This window comes from Sceloporus occidentalis, unplaced genomic scaffold (assembly GCF_023333645.1).
Source record: "Sceloporus occidentalis isolate IW3139 unplaced genomic scaffold, rSceOcc1.0.p SCAF_2, whole genome shotgun sequence".
NCBI lineage: Eukaryota > Metazoa > Chordata > Lepidosauria > Squamata > Phrynosomatidae > Sceloporus > Sceloporus occidentalis.
The window spans coordinates 270,893,083-270,912,277 of record NW_028316982.1 but is presented as its reverse complement, the minus strand read 5'-3'; the positions used below and the strand labels follow the sequence as shown (position 1 = coordinate 270,912,277).

Below are 19,195 nucleotides of genomic sequence, written 5' to 3'. Positions count from 1 at the left end.
AGCAAAAATAGATTTAAAGGAGGACAGGTGTTTAACCATAGTAACCTTCATTCAGGCTGAGTACAATTGTCCCTCCGTTTTTGCGGGGGATCCATTCCAGACCACAGACCCTTGCAAAATCGGAGGCTTGCACTTATTCAAGCCTTATAGGCTTGAATGGGGCGCGCCACAGTGCATGCACTCCTGTGCGCACAGCCCAGGCGCCTGTGCCATTGTAAATAGCGGAGGTCGCCCCTCCGTGCGTATTCAAGGACATGGATCACAGATCCACGAGTTAGGAGGGGTGACTGTATAAAAATAATTGAGAACAAACATAATGTAGTTATTTATGCAGTATCAGTAAGACATAGGCAAAGCTTGAAAATGTTAGTTTATTGGATTACAACTCCCAGGAACAAGCAGTGCTAGCTGAGGATTCTGAAAGTTCTGGTCAAATAAAGTAACATTCCCAGCCTCTGAAAAGCTGATAAGTTTAGAGACTGTGACAGCCACAATACCTATTCAGGAAAGATAACATGGAAAAAAATAACTCAAGATGTGGCTGGTTCCGGTTTAAGTCCCATGTTAGAAGGGCACGCCACAGAGCTGAGCAGTATTGCTGTTCTAAACTCGTGGTTAAGCTTGTGTTTATATGCCTCTGGCTAACCTTGGTGTGCTTGATCAGATAGGCTATCTATGCAATCATTCGAAAACATATTTTCAGTACTTATTTGTTGTAGGTGGCAACACCTGCTCATCCAATTACCATTTTTTATGAAATACTGCCTTTGTGTTCTTTGGGAGGAGGCATTACTTAACATAAGCTGATGCTCACGTTATGCAAGTTGCATTTTAATGCTTTGTTGAAGCAGAGTTGTGCGTCCTCAGTTGCAGGTACTTGCAGATCATAAAACTTCCACGTAGCCAAATGTGTATGGAGACAACAAACGTTCTTCTCTTGAGAGTTGACAGTTCTGCTGCCTCTCTGTTCTGCCTCAGGAGTAACTGAATTCACATCCAATTTTTTCAGAAGAGACCAAAACAACAAAGCAAGGCCAGGACAGTGCCTCATGCAAAATCTTAGCCAGCAGCCTCTTCTTTGGGCTGTAGATTAACAGACGCTTAATTCATTTGCTCTTGGAAGTAGCATTGTGTAGTCTTGTCCCATAGAACATCCTTTGGTCTGCCGTAGAATAGATTGGACCCTTATTACAGAGTGGTAAAATAGCTATGCTCCACTCCAGAAAGGATAAAAGGGTTGGTTTGCTTGAGGGTTCAGGTAGGTAGTGGACTTTTTGTAACCACAGGCCCAGTATAGCAACCCCACTCACCATCCTTTTCTAGTTGAACTTGCACAAAAAAATGGTTCAGCATGACTGGCATACATATTAAATAATATCACAGTACTGTACTTTAACTAGCAAGGATAGTAACCTGCCTTGTTGGAGTCTCTTCCTTAAGTCTGTCCTGCAGATCAGACCCTGTTGTCATCCCCAACTTCTTCCTCCCACCTCAACATTTGGAAGCTTCCATGAGACTACTCAGTGTTTCTTCTTCTCCTCCACTGGCTGCTTCTGGTAAAGTAAGTATACCAGTGTCTTGTGCTTTCTTCTCAGCCTTCATGAGCAAAGATGGAAGACCACTTCTCCCCTCCCAAAGTAAAAATAGATAGACTTAGGCCTGTTACAGACTGCCAAAATAAAGCTGCTTCGGGTCTCTTTGGAGGTATGCTGTTTAAATGATGCATGCATCCTAAGAATCCGGAAGCTGCACCAAAGCCGCACTTCAGTGCTTAGGAATGGAGTGTGGCTTTGGCGCGACCTCCGGACTCTTAGGACCCAGGCATCATTTAAATAGCATACCTCCAAAGAGACCCGAAGCAGCTTTATTTTGGCAGTCTGTAACAGGCCTTAGTGTGCTAAGAAGGATGTCCAAAGCCTGTGAGCCAACAGGCTTTACCAGCAAAGTTGTGTGCATTCAGCAGTTCCACCATCATACCCCAGATAAGCCTGCAATTTAACATCAGGCACAAGACTCAGTATTCCCTGAGATTGTTTTTTATGTGGGCTCAAATATTTGGGATTTGTGGATGGCATGTAGAGAGGAGGTCTGTTGTTTGTTGTTCCCAAAGATGTCACGAATAGCTATTTACTCTTTCTTAGAAGCGGAGAGCCACCGTGGTATAATGGTTTCAGGAGGGTGGGGGAGCAGGTTTGAAATCCCTGCTCTGCCATAGAAACCCACTGGTGAACAGCCTCAGAGGAAGGCAAAGGCAAACCTCCTTTCAATAAATCCTGCCATGAAAACCCTTGGAGAAGGTCACCCTAAGTCTGGGTCTGCTTAAAAGCACATAGGAAAAAAATAACAGAAATGAGAAGTCTCATACAAGATAAACAGGCCTGTGCAAATAGGACTGTGAATATCTTTTGGCTGTTGTAACTTTGCACAATGAGAGTAGATGTCTGGACTGCCATCTGACTGCCTTTGTTTCTGGGAAATGAAGGACTGTAGAGTGCTGCTGCCATCTTGCCTGGCTTTTGTGGGCTTCCTTTAGGCATTTGGCTTCCTAGTGTGGGAAAATAAGAAAATGGGCTAAATAGCCCAGAGGGTTCTTTACCTAGCTTCCATGGATGGGCTTCCAGAAAGCCATAAATCAGGCACAAAAATGATTTTTTAAATTCTGTTTCTTTCCTCTTACTTTTAAATACATTTTTGGAGAACAGGCATCACAATTTTCATTATATTTGCAAAGGAGTCTATAATTCCCCCTCCCCCCCCCCAAAAAAAAAGATGAAAGATCACTCATATCCAGCAGGGAACTTGCTGTTTTCAATTGGCTTGACATGCATCATCGTTCACGTTGGTATCTTGGTCCAGAGTTGGGGAGGGAGGAATAACCGGATTGATGAATCCACATAGACTTAGGAACAGAGCACTGCTGTAAACAGATTTCAGTCAACTTGCTCATTTGCATCATGGCAGGTTTGAGACAACCATCATCCCAGCCATCTTGCTTTTTGCATATTCATGAAGGCAAGAATGTCCTTGCAAGTTGATTCTAGAGGTGAGCATCTTTTATGTAAAAGAGTGATGGTGAGGGTATTGGGGACAGAGACTAGAAGTTTGTATGTTGCTTTTCCATTTAAGTGGATGTGAGGGCGATCTGGCTGCGACATCTGTCACCCCATTGATCGCCAGGGTTTTCCGTTTAAGTAATTGGCAGGTTATATGGGGCTAAGAAATGAGCATACAGGAGAAAATTGGGAAGAAACCTCAGACTGTTAAAGTGGAGGGAGCATTAAAATCTTGGAAGGGACCAATGTTGCTAAATAATACAGCAGAAGACATTTAGGTGTTAATTTCTATGTGTGTGTAGGAATTTCTTTTTGACTGGTTTCTTTGAAAGGGAATGCTGATTTCTTGAGGAGAACTTTCCTCAGAGCACCAGGTGTTTGGTTTTCTGCTCAATGTTTTTTATAGTCGGTCTCAGAATGTTGTTTACATCAGCCCCAGAAATCCAGGACCCTGGTGTAGGTTTCACTGGGCAAATGACTTATTGGCAGCTGCTCCTGATAAAAACAAGACTAGTGGGTTCATATCCTTACCCTTTTGCCTGTGTGAGGAAGAAATCTTTAAAGAACATTTGCAAAAGAAGGAACGTTTTGCAAAGACAGAACTTGATGACCCTGACATAATGAGCAAGATCAGATAGTAAATGAGGTGGGATTTTCCATACAAACATTTCTTGATTTTGTAGTGACAGGAACGATCCCAGAGACATAGACAAGACTTGGAAAGGAAGGGGCAAAAAAGACAGCTCCTTTGGAGCAGCGTCCCACTGCCCCTTTCCTCGCCGGATGGGGCCCATGACAACCACACACTGCAGCCCTGGTCCGGCGCTTTGCCAGCTCTAAAAAGAACAGCAAAATGCTGCTCCTTTTAGCACCGGCAAAAAGGCTTTACGGTGCTCCTTTGGCACAGCATGTCTAAACACTGCACCAATGAAGCACCATAACGCCCCCGCTGTGCAGTTGGGCATGCAGTGTGATGCCGGCATCAGGGCATGCCGCTCTATGAATAAAATGAACTGAAAACTGAAGAGAGCATGTGACTTGCCCAAGGTCATCCAGTGGGTTTCATGGCTGAGCTATGCTATGCTGGCTCTCAGGAATGTCACATAGCTCCTTTATATTACCTTTTGGAAGATTGCTGGGTTAAAATGAATCACTTTTCTACTCTTTGCCTGTCTCACTTAATCTTCTTAGAAACCCGAGTCTTCAGGAGTTACTGTGTCAGACTCATAAGCAATGTTGTTTTCTATTTCTGGTGTACACTACCCAGAAAATTCTTAGTGTACCTCCCTGCAAATAGGACCCATGACCCCAGACAGTTTGGAAGCCAGCCGTCTAAATCTCTGTATCCTGTAGCGTTGCATTTGGCTGAAACCCCTTTGAATGGATGAGCAAGGCATGGCAGGTGTTAAACTGGTGTTTGCCCTCATGTCCTAAGCTGAACCTGGTCAAGTCCTTTCCCTAGTGAGGAGTGGAAAGAGGCATGGCATGACTCTAAGTGGTGCCCTGGAAACTATGCAAGGGAAACAAGCAAGAAATTTGCAGATTCTAAACAGGGCAGATGTAAGCTGAAGAGACTAGAAGAGTCCACCACCGGATACTGGGATTTTTTCTGGACTTGGACAGCCTAGATTTTCTTTGCACACACACATTATACCGCCATATTTCAGATCTGAACGTAACTGAAACCATTCTCAATTGAAACAAGTGGAGCATTTGCAGCAGCAGCAGAGGTGTAGTACAGTGGGCCCTCCATATTTGCTGGAATTAGGGGCACAGGACCCCCATGAAAGTGAAAATACTCAAAATTAAAAAACCCTCTCTTTTTTTTATCTGAAAGAATACCTCTCTAGGAATCTTGGTCCACCAGCTCAACTCTATGGCCAACATAGAAGTTGACCACAGAATTGCACTGGAAGACTATAAATGCCTAGATAATCATTTTCTCTGGGAATCTCTAGGTCTGCCAGTATGATTCTGTGGTCAATGTCTGGCAGAGTTGTGCTTGAGGACCTAGAAATTCCTAGAGAGAATATATTAATCAAATCTGTGAATAATCAGATCCACAAAAGTCAAAGCCGCAAATGAGGAGGGCCAACTGTAAAGCTTTCCTCTACAGAATAAGGTGGGCATTCTGCATAATTCTTGTCTTGTGAGAAAGACAAGAGGCAAAGCATAGAGATCAGGGTGGTCAACTTCATGAGGAGAAGGGGTCATCTCTCTCCCACAGGCAGTAGTGTATTCCTGGTGCGACCAAAAGAGATGCAACGCCACTTCTTTTGTTGATTTTTGGGACAGGGATAGTGGGAGGGTCAAAGTGACTCAGTCTACCATTTTTGGTGATCATTTAATGGCGGGGGCATATTTTGGTTGCAAAGAATTAGACACCATTAGGAGTGAGAATGGAAAACCAGTATAAGGCACCAGTATGGAAATAGCAAGATCTCCTGGAGGCCTTTTGGGGGATGCAAAGCAGGGTCTGCCCCACAGGCTGCCCTTTCCCCAACCTGGTACAGAACTTGCTCATCCACTTGCCTCCTCTGTTCCCTAAGAGATTTGATCCCAACTAGATGAATATACATATGGGATAGATCTCTGCTTTCAAGGTGTCTGTTCTTCTCTAGACTCCTTGAAGCTGCCTTTCCCCAGCTGGTAGGTCATTCTGCTCCACAAAATGTAGAAGTCCAAGGTGCCTTGGGGTGGTTTGTTTCCACTGCAACACCGTTGCCCTTTTCATATTTTTTCACAATCAAGACATCTGTGCAGTGAAGTGACAACTCTTCTCAAGTCCACAGAACTGCTTCAAACTGCAGCTTCCGAGTAAGAGGCAGCTGCCCAAGTGGGCATCCAGCCAGGCAACATGTCTTCAAATGACCCAGAAAGAGGAGGCATCACACTTGAATAACAAGCTAGATCCTGTCCGCCCCACTTAAGTTTATTGTGTAGCCAGGCCTGGTGTTGAAAGAAGACACACACGGAACAGTTCTCAGGCATGTCGAGAGGTGGGAAGGTGGGAGGTTTTAGGGAAACCCTGTGCTTGTGGTCTCAGTGAGTGCATCCTGCATTCCTTGCCGACTAAAGCTGTACAGAGGTCAACAACATGAGGACCGAGCCAGCTTTAGCTGGTTGTGCTATCCGTCCCTTGAGTGTTTTCAGCTGTTCCTACAACTCTTGTCCAGAATGACGGCATGGAAAAAGAACATGCTGCCTCTTTACCTGTCCCTTAGAAAACCTAATTGCAGGGTCAGCACCAAAGAGCCTCTAAGTTCACTCTGCATCAACTGAAGGCTTATAGGAACTATACAGCTATCATTTGGAATTTGCAAGCCATTCTTTTCAGCTTAGGACAGGTTGCAGTGTCTGGAACCAACTACTATGTCCACTAATTGTGGCCACCAAAAAAGAAGCTGCTTGCACTACTCTGACCACAGAATGCTTGCCTGGATAACAAAGGGGGAAAGTTAGTAAAGAGCTCCTCACAGTATCTGTAAAGACTCACAAGCAAAGGTCCATGGAACATTGTGAGGGTGAAAGGGTGGCATCATTATCATCGTTGTCGTCATCATTTATTTATTTATAGTGCTGAGATGTATCTGTAAATCTTTTAACATAAGCAAACCTTTTAAGATGGGACAGTGTGGTTAGGGGTTACACAGAGGTGCTTGCCTCACAATGCTTTACAAGTTCATGGGTAGCAAGATTTGAATTTAAGGACTCCCCAGTTCACATCTTTCTCTTGGCCATTGTGCTGTATTGACATCAATGCATGCTTGCAATTTTTCATACCACAATGCTGTTTCTGTAATCCTTTGCAAAAAGTAGTGAGGCACTGCCTCCATGGCCATTTCCATCTAACTATTATAAACCTTCTGTGACAAAAATTAGCAGCCAAAAGAAGCCATTCCTGCTGTCTTTTTTCCCTGTTGGCAAACAGTGCTTTAGAGACAATGCAGCTCTCCTTGGGAATTGTGTGTGGCCATGCCATTTTCACTTCTTCTGTGAAACAGTCTTATTAATATGTGTTCCTCTACCCACACAACTCCATTTTTTTAAAAGGAGAGAGTAGACACAGAGAAGCAGGGCTCTGCCTTCCTCACAAATTCTGTTTCCAAGGGGATGAGATGTGGCATTATCATGAAACGTGAGCCAGGCAAAAGAGGTAATCCTTCAGGGAACAAAATGCAGCCCAAGCCTCCTTTGCAGAGTGGTGTGGAGATCAGTCTGGATTCCCTTACTGTCTTTGGAGTCTTTATTGAAGCAGCAGCTTGAAAATACAGCTCATTGAAGCAGAAGGACATTATTTTCCTTGAGACGCCCTTAAAGAGATTTTCAAAAAGGACAACTGTACGGTTGCACAGTGCTGATCTTTGGGTCCTGAGAAGCAATTTCATTGTTCATTACCTTCAAGTTGACTTTGAGTAATGGTGACCATGAATGAGAGACCTCAATTTAATCCCTCCTTCCGGTCCCTCTTCTAACCAAAGAGATCTGAGGGTCATTCCAACCGTACCACAAACCCTGTCTCTGCTCCTGTGCAATGCCAGGTCCATCAAAAATAAGACTCACATTATCCACGACCTGCTGGAGGATACCAACTGTGACCTGGCTTGCATTACTGAGACCTGGCTTGGGCCTGAAGGGGAAGCTGTGTGGGCTCAGGCCCTACCTTCCGGGTTCTCAGTGAAGGACCAGACCAGGTTAGGTGGGCGGGGGGGGGTGTTGCCTTGATTCACAAGAACACCTTGTCACTATCCAGGAACCATGTCAGACAAACTTCCTATAGTGAGTGTATTTACTTGACCCTGAAGGCCAGAGACAGTTTAGGGATCCTGTTGGTCTACCGGCCACCTCGTGCGCTAACAGATTCCCTGACTGAGCTGACACAGTTGGTCTCAGAGCTGGTGCTGGAGTCCCCCAGGCTTTTGGTCCTGGGGGACCTCAACATCCCCTTCGCGGCCAACCATATTCCATCGGGTGCGGCTCGGGAATTCATGGATACCATGACAGCCATGGGTCTGTCACAACTGGTCACGGGGCCTAGGCATTCTGCGGGTAATACACTTGATATGGTCTTTTGTTCGGACATGGAAATTCCGTGGGCGGAAATAACCAATATTTCCGCCCTGTCATGGACGGATCATTTCCTGATGGAGGCTAAAATCAAGGCTTCTACCCAGATCCCTCCCGGAGGTGGTGGACCCATTAGAATGGTCCACCCTCGAAGGCTGATGGAACCCAATAGGTTCCAAAAAGCCCTAGAGGGCTATATGGTTGGAAATGACGGCAATTCTGTTGATGCCCTGACCAACATCCGGGACACTGATCTCTCCAGGGCTATACACAGTATCGCTCCCAAGTGTCCTCTCAGGCCTGCTTCCAAAAAACAGCACTGGTATACGGAAGATCTCCGGGTAAGGAAGCGGGTGCTGCGACGTCTAGAGCATGACTGGCGTCAACACCAGCGCTTACCCGACAAGGCTCTCCTGCACCTCCTGTTGAAGGACTATGGAGAGGCGATAGATGCAGCAAAGAATTCATTCTTTGCTGCACGTATCGCGTCCATGGAGGGAGGGAGCTCACCCAGCTCCCCCCTGCCCTGAACCCTATATTGGAACCATCTAAAGCCTGCTGCGACCAATTTAACAACTTCTTCGCGGATAAAACCTCTCGGATAAGGGAAGGTCTTAATGCTAGTATTAGAGCAGATTCCAGAGTAGAGGTCTCCAGAGCTTCCGTGGACTCGATTGTACTGGATGATTTTGAGTCTGCCAGTACCGAGGATGTGGACAAGATCCTTAGAAGTGTTAGGAAGACAACTTGCTCTCTCGATCCCTGTCCCTCATGGCTAGCGGCTCAGGGGGGAACGGTGGTAACTTCTATGTTACGACGTATAATTAATACATCATTGAGGGATGGGCAGTTTCCATCAAGCTTAAAATTGGCCATTGTAAAACCTTTGTTTAAAAAGCCCTCCCTCAACCCCCTGATGCATAATAATTATCGGCCAGTATCGCTTTTGCCATTTTTGGGGAAGGTGATCGAGAGGGCGGTTGCAGTCCAGCTTCAATCGATCTTGGATGAAACAGATTATCTAGACCCATTTCAAACTGGCTTTCAGGCGGGCTACGGGGTTGAGACTGCCATGGTCTCCTTGGTCGATGATCTCCGTCTGGGCATGGACAGGGGTAGCGTGTCCCTGTTAGTGCTCTTGGACATCTCAGCGGCTTTCAATACCATTGACCATGGTATCCTTCTGGAACGCCTGGGGGAGTTGGGAATCAGGGGCACTGCGCTCCAGTGGTTCCGATCCTATCTCTCTGGGAGGTTCCAGATGGTGCAGCTGGGGGACGTGTGCTCCGACAAGAGGGCCCTTACATCTGGTGTCCCTCAAGGAGCCATTCTGTCCCCCATGCTTTTCAACATCTACATGAAACCGCTGGGAGAGATCATCCGGAGGCATGGGGCGCGGGGTTATCAGTACGCTGATGACACCCTGATAGTTTTCTCTATGTCCCCAACTGATTCAGTGACGAAGGATGGTATCTCACCTCTTGTTGCCTGTCTGGAGTCGGTAATGGGCTGGATGAGGGAAAACAGACTCAGCCTGAATCCAGAGAAAACGGAAGTGCTCGTGATAGGTTCTCCGGGCCCGGGAATGGCTGTGTTTCCACCTGTCCTGAACGGGATCACGCTTCCTGTGAAGGACTCAGTGCGCAGTCTGGCGGTGCTCCTTGACTCGTCGCTCCACCTTACATCTCAGGTGGATGCGATGGTCAAGAGTACCTGTTATCAACTTTGGTTGATTCGCCAGCTGCGCCCCTACCTGGGCCGGGGGGACCTTGAAACGGTAGTACATGCTCTGGTAACCTCTCGACTGGATTTCTGCAATGCGCTCTACATGGGGCAACCCTTGTACCATACCCAGAAGCTGCAATTGGTGCAGAATATGGCGGCCAGACTGGTCACTGGTACTTCCAGGGCCAGTCATATAACACCGGTCCTTAAAGACCTTCATTGGTTGCCTATTTGCTTCCGGGTGCAATACAAGGTGTTGGTTATTACCTATAAAGCCCTAAATGGCTTGGGCCCAGGGTACTTGGAGGACCGCCTCTCTCCATACAATCCGCCCCGCACTCTCAGATCTGCCGGGAAGCAATTGCTAAGGGTTCCAGAGGCTAGATATGTTACCACCAAGCAGAGGGCCTTTTCTACTTCGGCCCCCATGCTCTGGAACTCACTTCCTGCCTTGGCCGCCTCGCTGGAACAATTTAAAAAGGGATTGAAAACACACCTATTCCAGCAGGCATACCCTGACCCCGATGTACTCCCTCCCCCCCCCCTTAGCAGCATTGTTCAGCTAGTGCGAGATTTTTTATTGTGTGATATGTTTTAATGATGTTTTAATGGTTTTATTGGTGAAATGTATTGTATTATGTTGTAAAACTACCTTGATCCCTGGAAAGGCGGTATATAAATAAAAAATTTTTATTATTATTATTATTAATCTAACGTCATTGCCCTGCTCAGGTCTTGTAGACTTAGGGCTGTGCTTTTCTTAATTGAATCCATCCATTTGGAATGGGATCTTCCTCTTTTCCTGCTGCCTTCTATCTTCCCAAGCATTATTGCCTTTTCTAAAGAGGCATGTCTTCTCATGATGTGACCAAAGTATGCCAGCCTCTGTTTGAACATCTTGGCAGAGTTCAAGCCTGATTTGCTCTAGGACCCATTTATTTGTATTTCTAGCAGTCCCTGGTAGCCATAGAACTCTTCTCTAGCATCACGTTTCAAATGAGTTGTTTTTCTTTCTATCAGCTTTCTTCACTGTTCAGCTTTCCCACCCATATATAGTAATGGGAAATACAGCTGCATGGATCACTACAATCTTAATATTCAGTGATACAGCTTCACACTTCAGGATTTTATCTAATTCCTTCATAGCTGCCCTTTCCAAGTTCTAGTCTTCTCCTGATTTCTTGACTGCAATCTCCATTCTGATTGACAACTGAGCCAAGATGTGGAAAATCTTCAACTATTTCAACATCGTCGTCGTTATCATCATCATCATCTACTTTAATATTATATAAGTTCAATAAAGTTATTGAACATGAGTCAACAGTGTGATGCTGCAGCTTTAAAAGCCAATGTGATTCTAGGCTGCATCAATAGAAGCATATTGTTTAGATCAAGGGAAGTAATAGTACCATTATATTCTGCTTTGGTCAAGCCTCACCTGGAATATTGTTTCCAGTTCTAAGCGCCAGAATTCAAAAAAGATGTTAATAAACTGAAGTGTGTCTAGATGAGGATGATCAAAGTGCTGAAAGGTCTGGAAATTATAAAGCCTTATAAAGAGAGACTTGGGGAGCTAGGTATGTTTAACCTGGAGAAGAGATGGTTAAGAGGTAATACGATGGCCCTGTTTAAGTATTTGAAGGGGTGTCATATTGAGGATAGAGGAAGCTTGTTTTCTGCTGCTCCACAGAATACAATCCAGAGCAATGGATGCAAGCTACAGGAAAAGAGATTCCAGCTCAACATTAGGAGGAACTTATTTATGGCAAGTAAGAGCTGTTTGACAGTGGAATAATACACTCCTTCGGAGGATGGTGGAGTCTTCTTCTTTGGAGGTTTTTAAACAAAGGTTGGATGGCCATCTGTTGAGGGTACTTTGACTGTGTCTTCCTGCATGGCAAAATGGGGTTGGACTTGATGGTCCTTAACTCTGTGATTCCGTGTCATCTATGGTCATTATTTTTGCTTTCTTCATTTTCAGCTGTAAACCTGCTTTTGCACTTTCTTCAATAACAGTGCCAATAGTCTGCTATTTGTTGTTAGTAGTATGGTAAGCTTGAGGGCATGGAACCATCTAATTAAAAATAATAATTGTAAGCCACTCTGATAGCCTTTAGGGCTGAAGGGCGGCGTATAAGTACTCTTATAAATAAATAAACAAACAAACATATCTTAAATTGTTGATGTTAGTGCAATGTTATTCTCTTTCAGTCTGGAAGCAGCAGTTATGGAGGCGGGGATGCTGCTGCGGAAATCCCTTACCGAAGGCAAAACCGTCAGAAGCTGAAGTTGATGCCAGCTGAGCTGCCGGAAGAGGAAACGAAAAGGATAGCGAGAATATTTTCTGCACAGTTCTCCAAAAAAACATAGCAGTGGCGAGAGACCCAGCAGCGTTGCCCAGGCTCTGAAACTTCCAGCAGTGTCAGCAGCTGGGACTTGCTACAAAGACTGACTGATGTGAGCTGTGGTCAGGTCCCCAGCGCCTTCAGCCCAAAACCAGAAGTGATGCTTGCATCCACATAAGCCCTCTTTCATTTGGAAGGGAGTTCCTGTCCTGATGTAAGAGAGGGAGATGTGCCATTTGCTGAAAAGATGCAACAGGGCTTCTTTTCCTGAGGCACAGGCAAGGTCTGACCATTTCTCTCTTAGATGGCAATTCAGATATAAGCTAGATAATTTGGTTAGAGTGGGTATCAGCAAAAATACACAGGTACCTGTCTTGAGTTTAGTTCTGGACTTAGCATTCTTTCTTCCAGTCCTCTTTTACCTCCATTACAACAATTATCTGCTCTTCTTAGACTGACTTTTTGCATTATTCCGTCAGCGTAGGAGCTGACCCCATGCCATGCTTTCCCACATTTCCAAGTACAGTATCATTAAAAGTCTTGGTCCTCTCAGGAGGAGTCTTCCAGGCAGTGGTGACCCAGTTTTCCAGTGTGGAAAGGAGCAGTTTGTTACAGCAACTTAACCCTGCCATCATTGCAACTTGAGCACCAGCACAACTGTAGAACCATCTTTTCCAAACACCCATCTCCTCTCTTCTTACTTCAGAGCACTGGACAATAAAAATTCTCCAGAATTTTCCTACAAAGGAAGAGAGGAGGTGGATGTTTGGAAAAGGTGATACTACAGCTATCTGGTGCTCATGTTGCAATGGTGAGATGGTACGTTGATGTAATAACGGCTCCTTTCCACAATGAAAATCTCCCCACTATCCTCTGCCCCCATTTCTAACCTGGGCACCCATGGCCCTCCAGATCCCCCCCCAGCTCCCATAATCCCTCACCTTTGTTGTCTGAGACTGTTGAGACCCATAGGCCAAAAAATATCTGGAGGGCCATAGTTGCATCCCCCCCCCGCCCCAAAAGACATCAAGTGTGGGAACTGTGTGGCCTTCCAAATGTTGGATGTAAGTCCCAGCATTCCTCACCATTGGCTGTGCTGGCAAGGGGTGCTGGGAGTTGCAGTTCAACAGCCTCTGGAGGGCCACATGATGTATACAGAGCCAGTTTGGCTTGCTTCTTTTTTCCTCTCTTTTAAAATAAATCATTTGTGGTAGGCCTTCAATATTGGTAGGCTTCCCATCCATGAATTTGAGCATCCATGGATCACCACATCCCACATCCAATGGTGATATGGGTTGGGTAATAGGAACTTTAGCTTCCACATTTTTCCCATCTATAGGGGAGCCCTGTAACCAAACTTCCACAGATGGGAAGATCCATTATTTTAACCATACAGAAACTCTTTTAGACTTTTATTTTCTTTGCACAAGGACCTGGGAGAAGAGCATTGTTCTTCTTTCTTTTCTTATGTTTGCAGTCCTTTGTAACACAACCCAGGGTTTCGACCCTGATGGCTGAGGGTGGGGTGTGGGAATAGGTTTTGCATTTCTAATTTTCTCAAAATAACCATCTTGGCCCCGATGTTAGATACCTTGACAACCTGGGAAGTGACAATTTGAAGAGACTGGATTGTGCAGTGACACAAATGAAGATGCTCTGTTTTATATGAACAAAATAGCTCCATTCTGTCCTGCACAATTTTCATCTGGACTTCACAGTGACTTACATGCAATGCACTGTTGGATGGAAACTGTGAATATCTTGATAAAAATGTTTGCGCTTTGTAAGATTTTGTGCATATAAATTATTCTGTTTTATGCCACTTTTAAAAAGCACATCAAGCCTTGAAAAGCTGTGGCTGCCAGTAAAACCGTATTGATTGATTTATTTACGTTTCCCTTTTTTTACTTTTGTGATTTTCTCTTTTTTACAATAAAATAACATTTATATTTTTGTGAACTCAAGTGCATTTCTCATGATATCTCATGCAGTGGTCACTTATATAATGCTGAAGGTTCTAGTAGGCACAAGAAATGGCCCCGGAGTTGGCTGGCGAACCCCCAAAAGGTCTCAGCAATGGCTCCTCTTTATCCCGGAAAAAAAGGTTCTAGGCACCACAATACAAAAAGGATGTTGACATGTTGGAGCGTGTCCAGAGGAAGGTCACCAAAATGGTGGAGGGTCTGGAAACCATAAAGCCCTATGAGGAGCAATTAAGGGAGTCGAGTATGTTTAATTTGAAGAAGAGAAGGTTAAGAGGTGGCATGATAGCCCTGTTCAAATATCTGAAGGGATGTCATGTTGAGGATGGAGCAAGCTTGTTTTCTGCTGCTCCAGAGACTAAGACCCAGAGCAATGAGTTCAATCTACAGGAAAAGAGATTCTGCCTCAATGTTAGGAAGGACTTCTTGAGGATAAGAGCTGTTTGCCCTTGGAAGACACTCCCTTAGAGAGTGGTGGAGTCTCCTTCTTTGGAGGTTTTCAAACAGAGGCTGGATGGCCACCTGTCACAGAGAGGGCTGGGATTGTGTCTTCTTGCATAGCAGAATGGGGTTGGATTGGATGGCCCTTAGGGGACCCTTTCAACTCTATGATTCTACCAGGATTATTTACACCATCTGAATAACCCCTAAATCATCTATCCTTGCCCTTGGCCTGGATAGATGCTTGCAATAATCCATCAAGATAAGTCCCTTTTGTTCCTCTCTTAACCTTGCTGGACTGTGTTTCTTGACCTAGAATGGCCCAGAGCTCTGTGAAGAATGGTACACATTCTCTCAACAAGTCTTAATTTTCCAAATCGACATTGCTAGGCTCTCTGTGGGTCCCTCTCTGTTAGAAACAAGCATATCCAGACCCTGCTGCAGAATCTCAGCAGCTGCTGTAACATTTGGCAGCATTTTCTTGCTGCCCTTGGCTCCCTTCTCTCCCTTCCGAGTTTCAACCACATTGTCCGAGTTCTTTGGATCTCATTCTCTTCCTTCGGCTGAAACAATGGAGCAGTCTTTTCATGCAACCCCAACTGGATTTTTGGCAGCTGTCTTATCAAATAGCTTGGAGTTCCATAAACAAGTGACGCACCGCTCCTGAACTTGATGTCCTGAAATCCCAAGAAGGGTTTGGCAGAACTTGCCTCACTCTTTCAGACCACTCTTTTCGTTGCAAGACCCCGATCCAAATAACAACCTTGCCACACTGTTCCTGGGGGATTCAAAGGGACAGATAAGTCCTTTCCAGTTAAGAACTCCAGTGACGATGTATTTTACAGCCCCTTTTGTGTCCCTTCTGTTCCATTTTTATCATCGTCAGTGGCTGCAAATTGGCAGGACAAACTATTCATGTATTTCCACATTTCCTTGTACAGATACACAAAGATGTTCTCTTTTTTTGCAAACTGCAAGACTGGAAGGAGACCAGCAAAGGCTGGGGAAGATGATTTCTTGAGCTGCAACTGACTTGGGGATACTGGGAGTTGTATTCCAGAATAGGCATTTTGCCACAGCCCTGGCAACATCCATAGGTCAGTAGTAAAGCACATAATTTGTATGTGGAAAATCACTGTTTCAAACCCCAGTAACTCAAATTAAAGGTGTTTTTTCTGGACATGGAGTGATGAAGGGAAAAGGACCCACTCATCCCAAGAGCCAGAGGTATGATGGAGCTTGTCTGGCTGTTCTTCTCCCCTTCAGAAGCCAAAGCAATGACAATTGATACATAGCAGGAGGGACTCTCACCAGCCGTTGAGCCAAGGCATGACAAAAATGTATGGCTGCTCTTCCCTCCCTCAAAGGCCAGAGTAGCGGTAGTCAGTGTATGGCAGAAGGGTCTCTCACTAGCTGTTGGGCCAAGGCATGATGAAGCTTGCCTGGCTGCTCTTCTCTCCCTCAGAGGCCAAAGCAACGGCATTTGGTACATGGCAGGAGGGACTCTCATCCGCTGTCAAGCCAAGGCATGATGGAGCTGTGTACAGCTGTTCTTCTCTCCCTCAGAGGCCAAAGCAATAGCACTTGGTACATGGCAGGAGGGGTCTCACCAGCTGTTGTGCTGAGGCATGATGGAGCTGTATGTGGCTGCTCTTCTCTCCCACAGAAGCCAGAGCAATGGCAGTTGGTAAATGGTGAGAGTACTTCTCACCAGCTGCTGGGGCCAAGGCATGATGAGGCTGTGTATGGTTGCTCTTCTTTTCTCAAGAGGCCAGAGCAATATCATTTGGTACATGGCAGAAGGCACTCTCACCAGCCATTGAGCCAAGGCATGATGTGACTGTATGGCTGCTCTTCCCTCCCTCAGAAGCCAGAGCAACGGCATCTGGAATGGAAATAGGGCCTCTCATCAGCTGCTGGGACCGACGCATAATGGAGCTGTGCCTGGCTGCTCTTCTCTCCCTCAAAGACCACTAGGGTTCAAGAATGTGGACTGAAGGCAGCTGTTTAACAACTCAATGTTGGTCCAGGACTCAGCAATGAAGCTGAGCAATCTGGCCATGAAGCAAACATACACCTCACCATTTACACCAGTTTTGGAAAAATCCATTTAGCAACAGCATGCAACAATATACAGCTAATCCTAAATAGAGCACACACATCCCATATTGTCAGAGGGAGGCCTTCAGTCAGCAACTGTCCCCTTAATTTCAGAGTGCATCTTTCTTTCTCCATTCGCAGAAGCCATTTCTCTAAATAGCCAAAGCAGCTGCAGAGTGTTTGAACCCTTGTTAGAATCCAGGCTCCCTTAATGTGTCAAAGATCTATTTTTAAGACACCAACTGATGATGACCAGACAAGACCAGACCGTCAGGTCTTCAGTTTATGAGGAAAGGCAGGTTGTATAAGGGAACATTAAGCCTTTGGAGTCAGCAAATTATGTGGGTCAGATGTCCATTGCGAAGTCTGCGGAGTCAAAGGAACCAAGTCTGGGAATTAAGGAACTCAGCCTCCCTTTTCTTGGAACATCATCTCCATCTTCAGAAATTAACATCACATTTTATTCACGATAGCACGGCCTTCTCCCAAGCTGGTGCTCTTCTAGATGTGTTGGCCGTCAGCATCCACTGACTACTATTTGAGTAATGCTGGCCTAAAGTACCTGTTTTAAAGAGATTTTACCGATTCTGAATAGTCCTCATACTGGATAGATTAAGAATGTAAAATAAAGTGTAAAATAGTAACAGACTGAGCAAAGTTCACAAGCACAGCAGCAACATGATAAGTGTGTGTGGCCTGTAAGTTGCCTCTTGATTTATGGTGATCCCATGAATCTTACTGTTGTTGTTAGCTACCTTAGTGTGAACCTCAACTCATGGCCACCCTGTGAATGAGGTGTCTCCAAACCTCCCTATCCTCTTGCTTTCTGCTCAGGTTCTTATAGGTTCAGGACCATGGTCTCCGTAACAGAGTCCATCTATCCGGCATGCGGTCTTCCTCTCTTTCTACTTCCCCCCACCTTTCCTATTATTATTGTTTTTTTTCCAATGAGTCGTGTCTTCTCATTCTGTGGCCAAAGTACAACATCCTCAGTTTCCTCATCTTTGCTTCCAGGGAGAGTTTAGGCTTCACCTGTTCAAGGACCCATTCAATTGCCTTTTTGGCTGCCCATGGTATCCTCAGCACTCTCAATAATTTAAAATAATTTTAGGTACTTTTGAAACAGAATCAAAGAATCTGAGGAGAGACTTAGGGAGCTGGGGATGTTTAGTCTGGAGAGCAGAAGGTTAAGAGGCTGGATGGCCATCTGTCGTGGATACTTTGACTGAGAGTTCCTGCATGGCAAGGGGTTGGACTGGATGGCCCTTGTGGTCCCTTCCAGCTCTATGATTTTATCCAGATGCTCTCCACCTGGCTTGTGGGATATAAGTACTGGATCTCTTCACAGATGTAAACATCTCTAACATATAATGTTATTCCTCCTCCTTTCCTGTTTGGCCTATTTCTCTTTAAAAGGTTATACCCCTCTATAAATTGGAAATATTAGTGTGCTACAGACTTCCCAAAAAGGGAGGCCTGCCGGCACCTGTTTTTCCTCCACAGTGAAGCCGCAGCTGCCAAAGTGTGCGGCATCCCTGCAAAGGAAAAAGACCCCATGAAAAGCGGGTTCCTTTTGCCCCACAGGGCGGACGTCGCCAGTGGGCCAATGGCACACTCGTAACGTCACAAACGCAGTGCAACATGCGGACGCTATGCGCACGTCACGTCACAATGGCAACAACTGTATACACGGGGCGCTGCCATTGTCACGGCGCCGTGCCATACTAGGATTAGGGACCATGTGGTTGCCGCACGGTCCCTTAACCCCAGGACGGCACCAGCATGGTGCTTTAGCGCCGTGTGTACCACACCATTGTGAACACTTTAAAAAAAGTTCAGGCTTTTCAACTGTAAAAAATAAAGACAACTGCAACTTTTAGTGCCCCTTTATTTGTTGTTGTTGTCACTGCACAGTCCACTGAACAAAAACAGGGTTGGGGGAAAAGGCTAGAATCTGGATTTCACACACACACACACACACACACACACACACACACACACACACACCTCCAAGGAGTCCCAGAGCAGCCTTGAGCATGCCCCCTACTCCTAGCCTCAGCTTCCCATCTGTAAAATAGGAACCAAAGAGGCCATTGTACCCAGGATAATTGTACACAGCGGGTCCATCAACCACTATGTAAACTGGGTGGAAAAATCAAGAATGACAGCTGTGGATTCCTGCAAGGCATGGGGTTGGAGTACATGGCCCTTGGGAGGGGGGTCTCTTCCACATAACTCTATGATTCTGAGATTCTTAATGGTATACTTCTGCATCATGGGGAGGAAAACCCTGAAGATATTGCCAGATGTAAGTATCCTGGCACTAGTTTAAGCATTTGGGGCTGGGAGTGGGGTATATTTGTGTGTTCTTGCACTCGCTGAACCTGTAACTAATCTCTGTTTTCATCCGTCCACATTCAGCCGAAATGTCATCCTGGGACAGCTTATAAGCAAGGGTCCGGACAAGATGTTGAGTGAAGTG

The 19,195-nt window shown here is 45.5% G+C and overlaps 1 protein-coding gene across 4 annotated transcripts in view; it reads left to right on the top strand.

The window, feature by feature from the left end:
* C2CD3 (C2 domain containing 3 centriole elongation regulator) overlaps window positions 1-14,149 on the top strand; it is a 72,769-nt gene extending 58,620 nt beyond the window's left edge. For all 4 annotated transcript variants that reach the window (XM_089513071.1, XM_089513070.1, XM_089513069.1 and 1 more), the window contains 2 exons: window positions 1,453-1,561; window positions 12,057-14,149. In XM_089513071.1, the coding sequence (XP_089369197.1) occupies window positions 1,453-1,561; window positions 12,057-12,215 (268 nt within the window). In that variant the 3' untranslated portion in view covers window positions 12,216-14,149. The remainder of the gene's footprint in view (window positions 1-1,452; window positions 1,562-12,056) is intronic.
* Window positions 14,150-19,195: the final 5,046 nt, after the last annotated feature.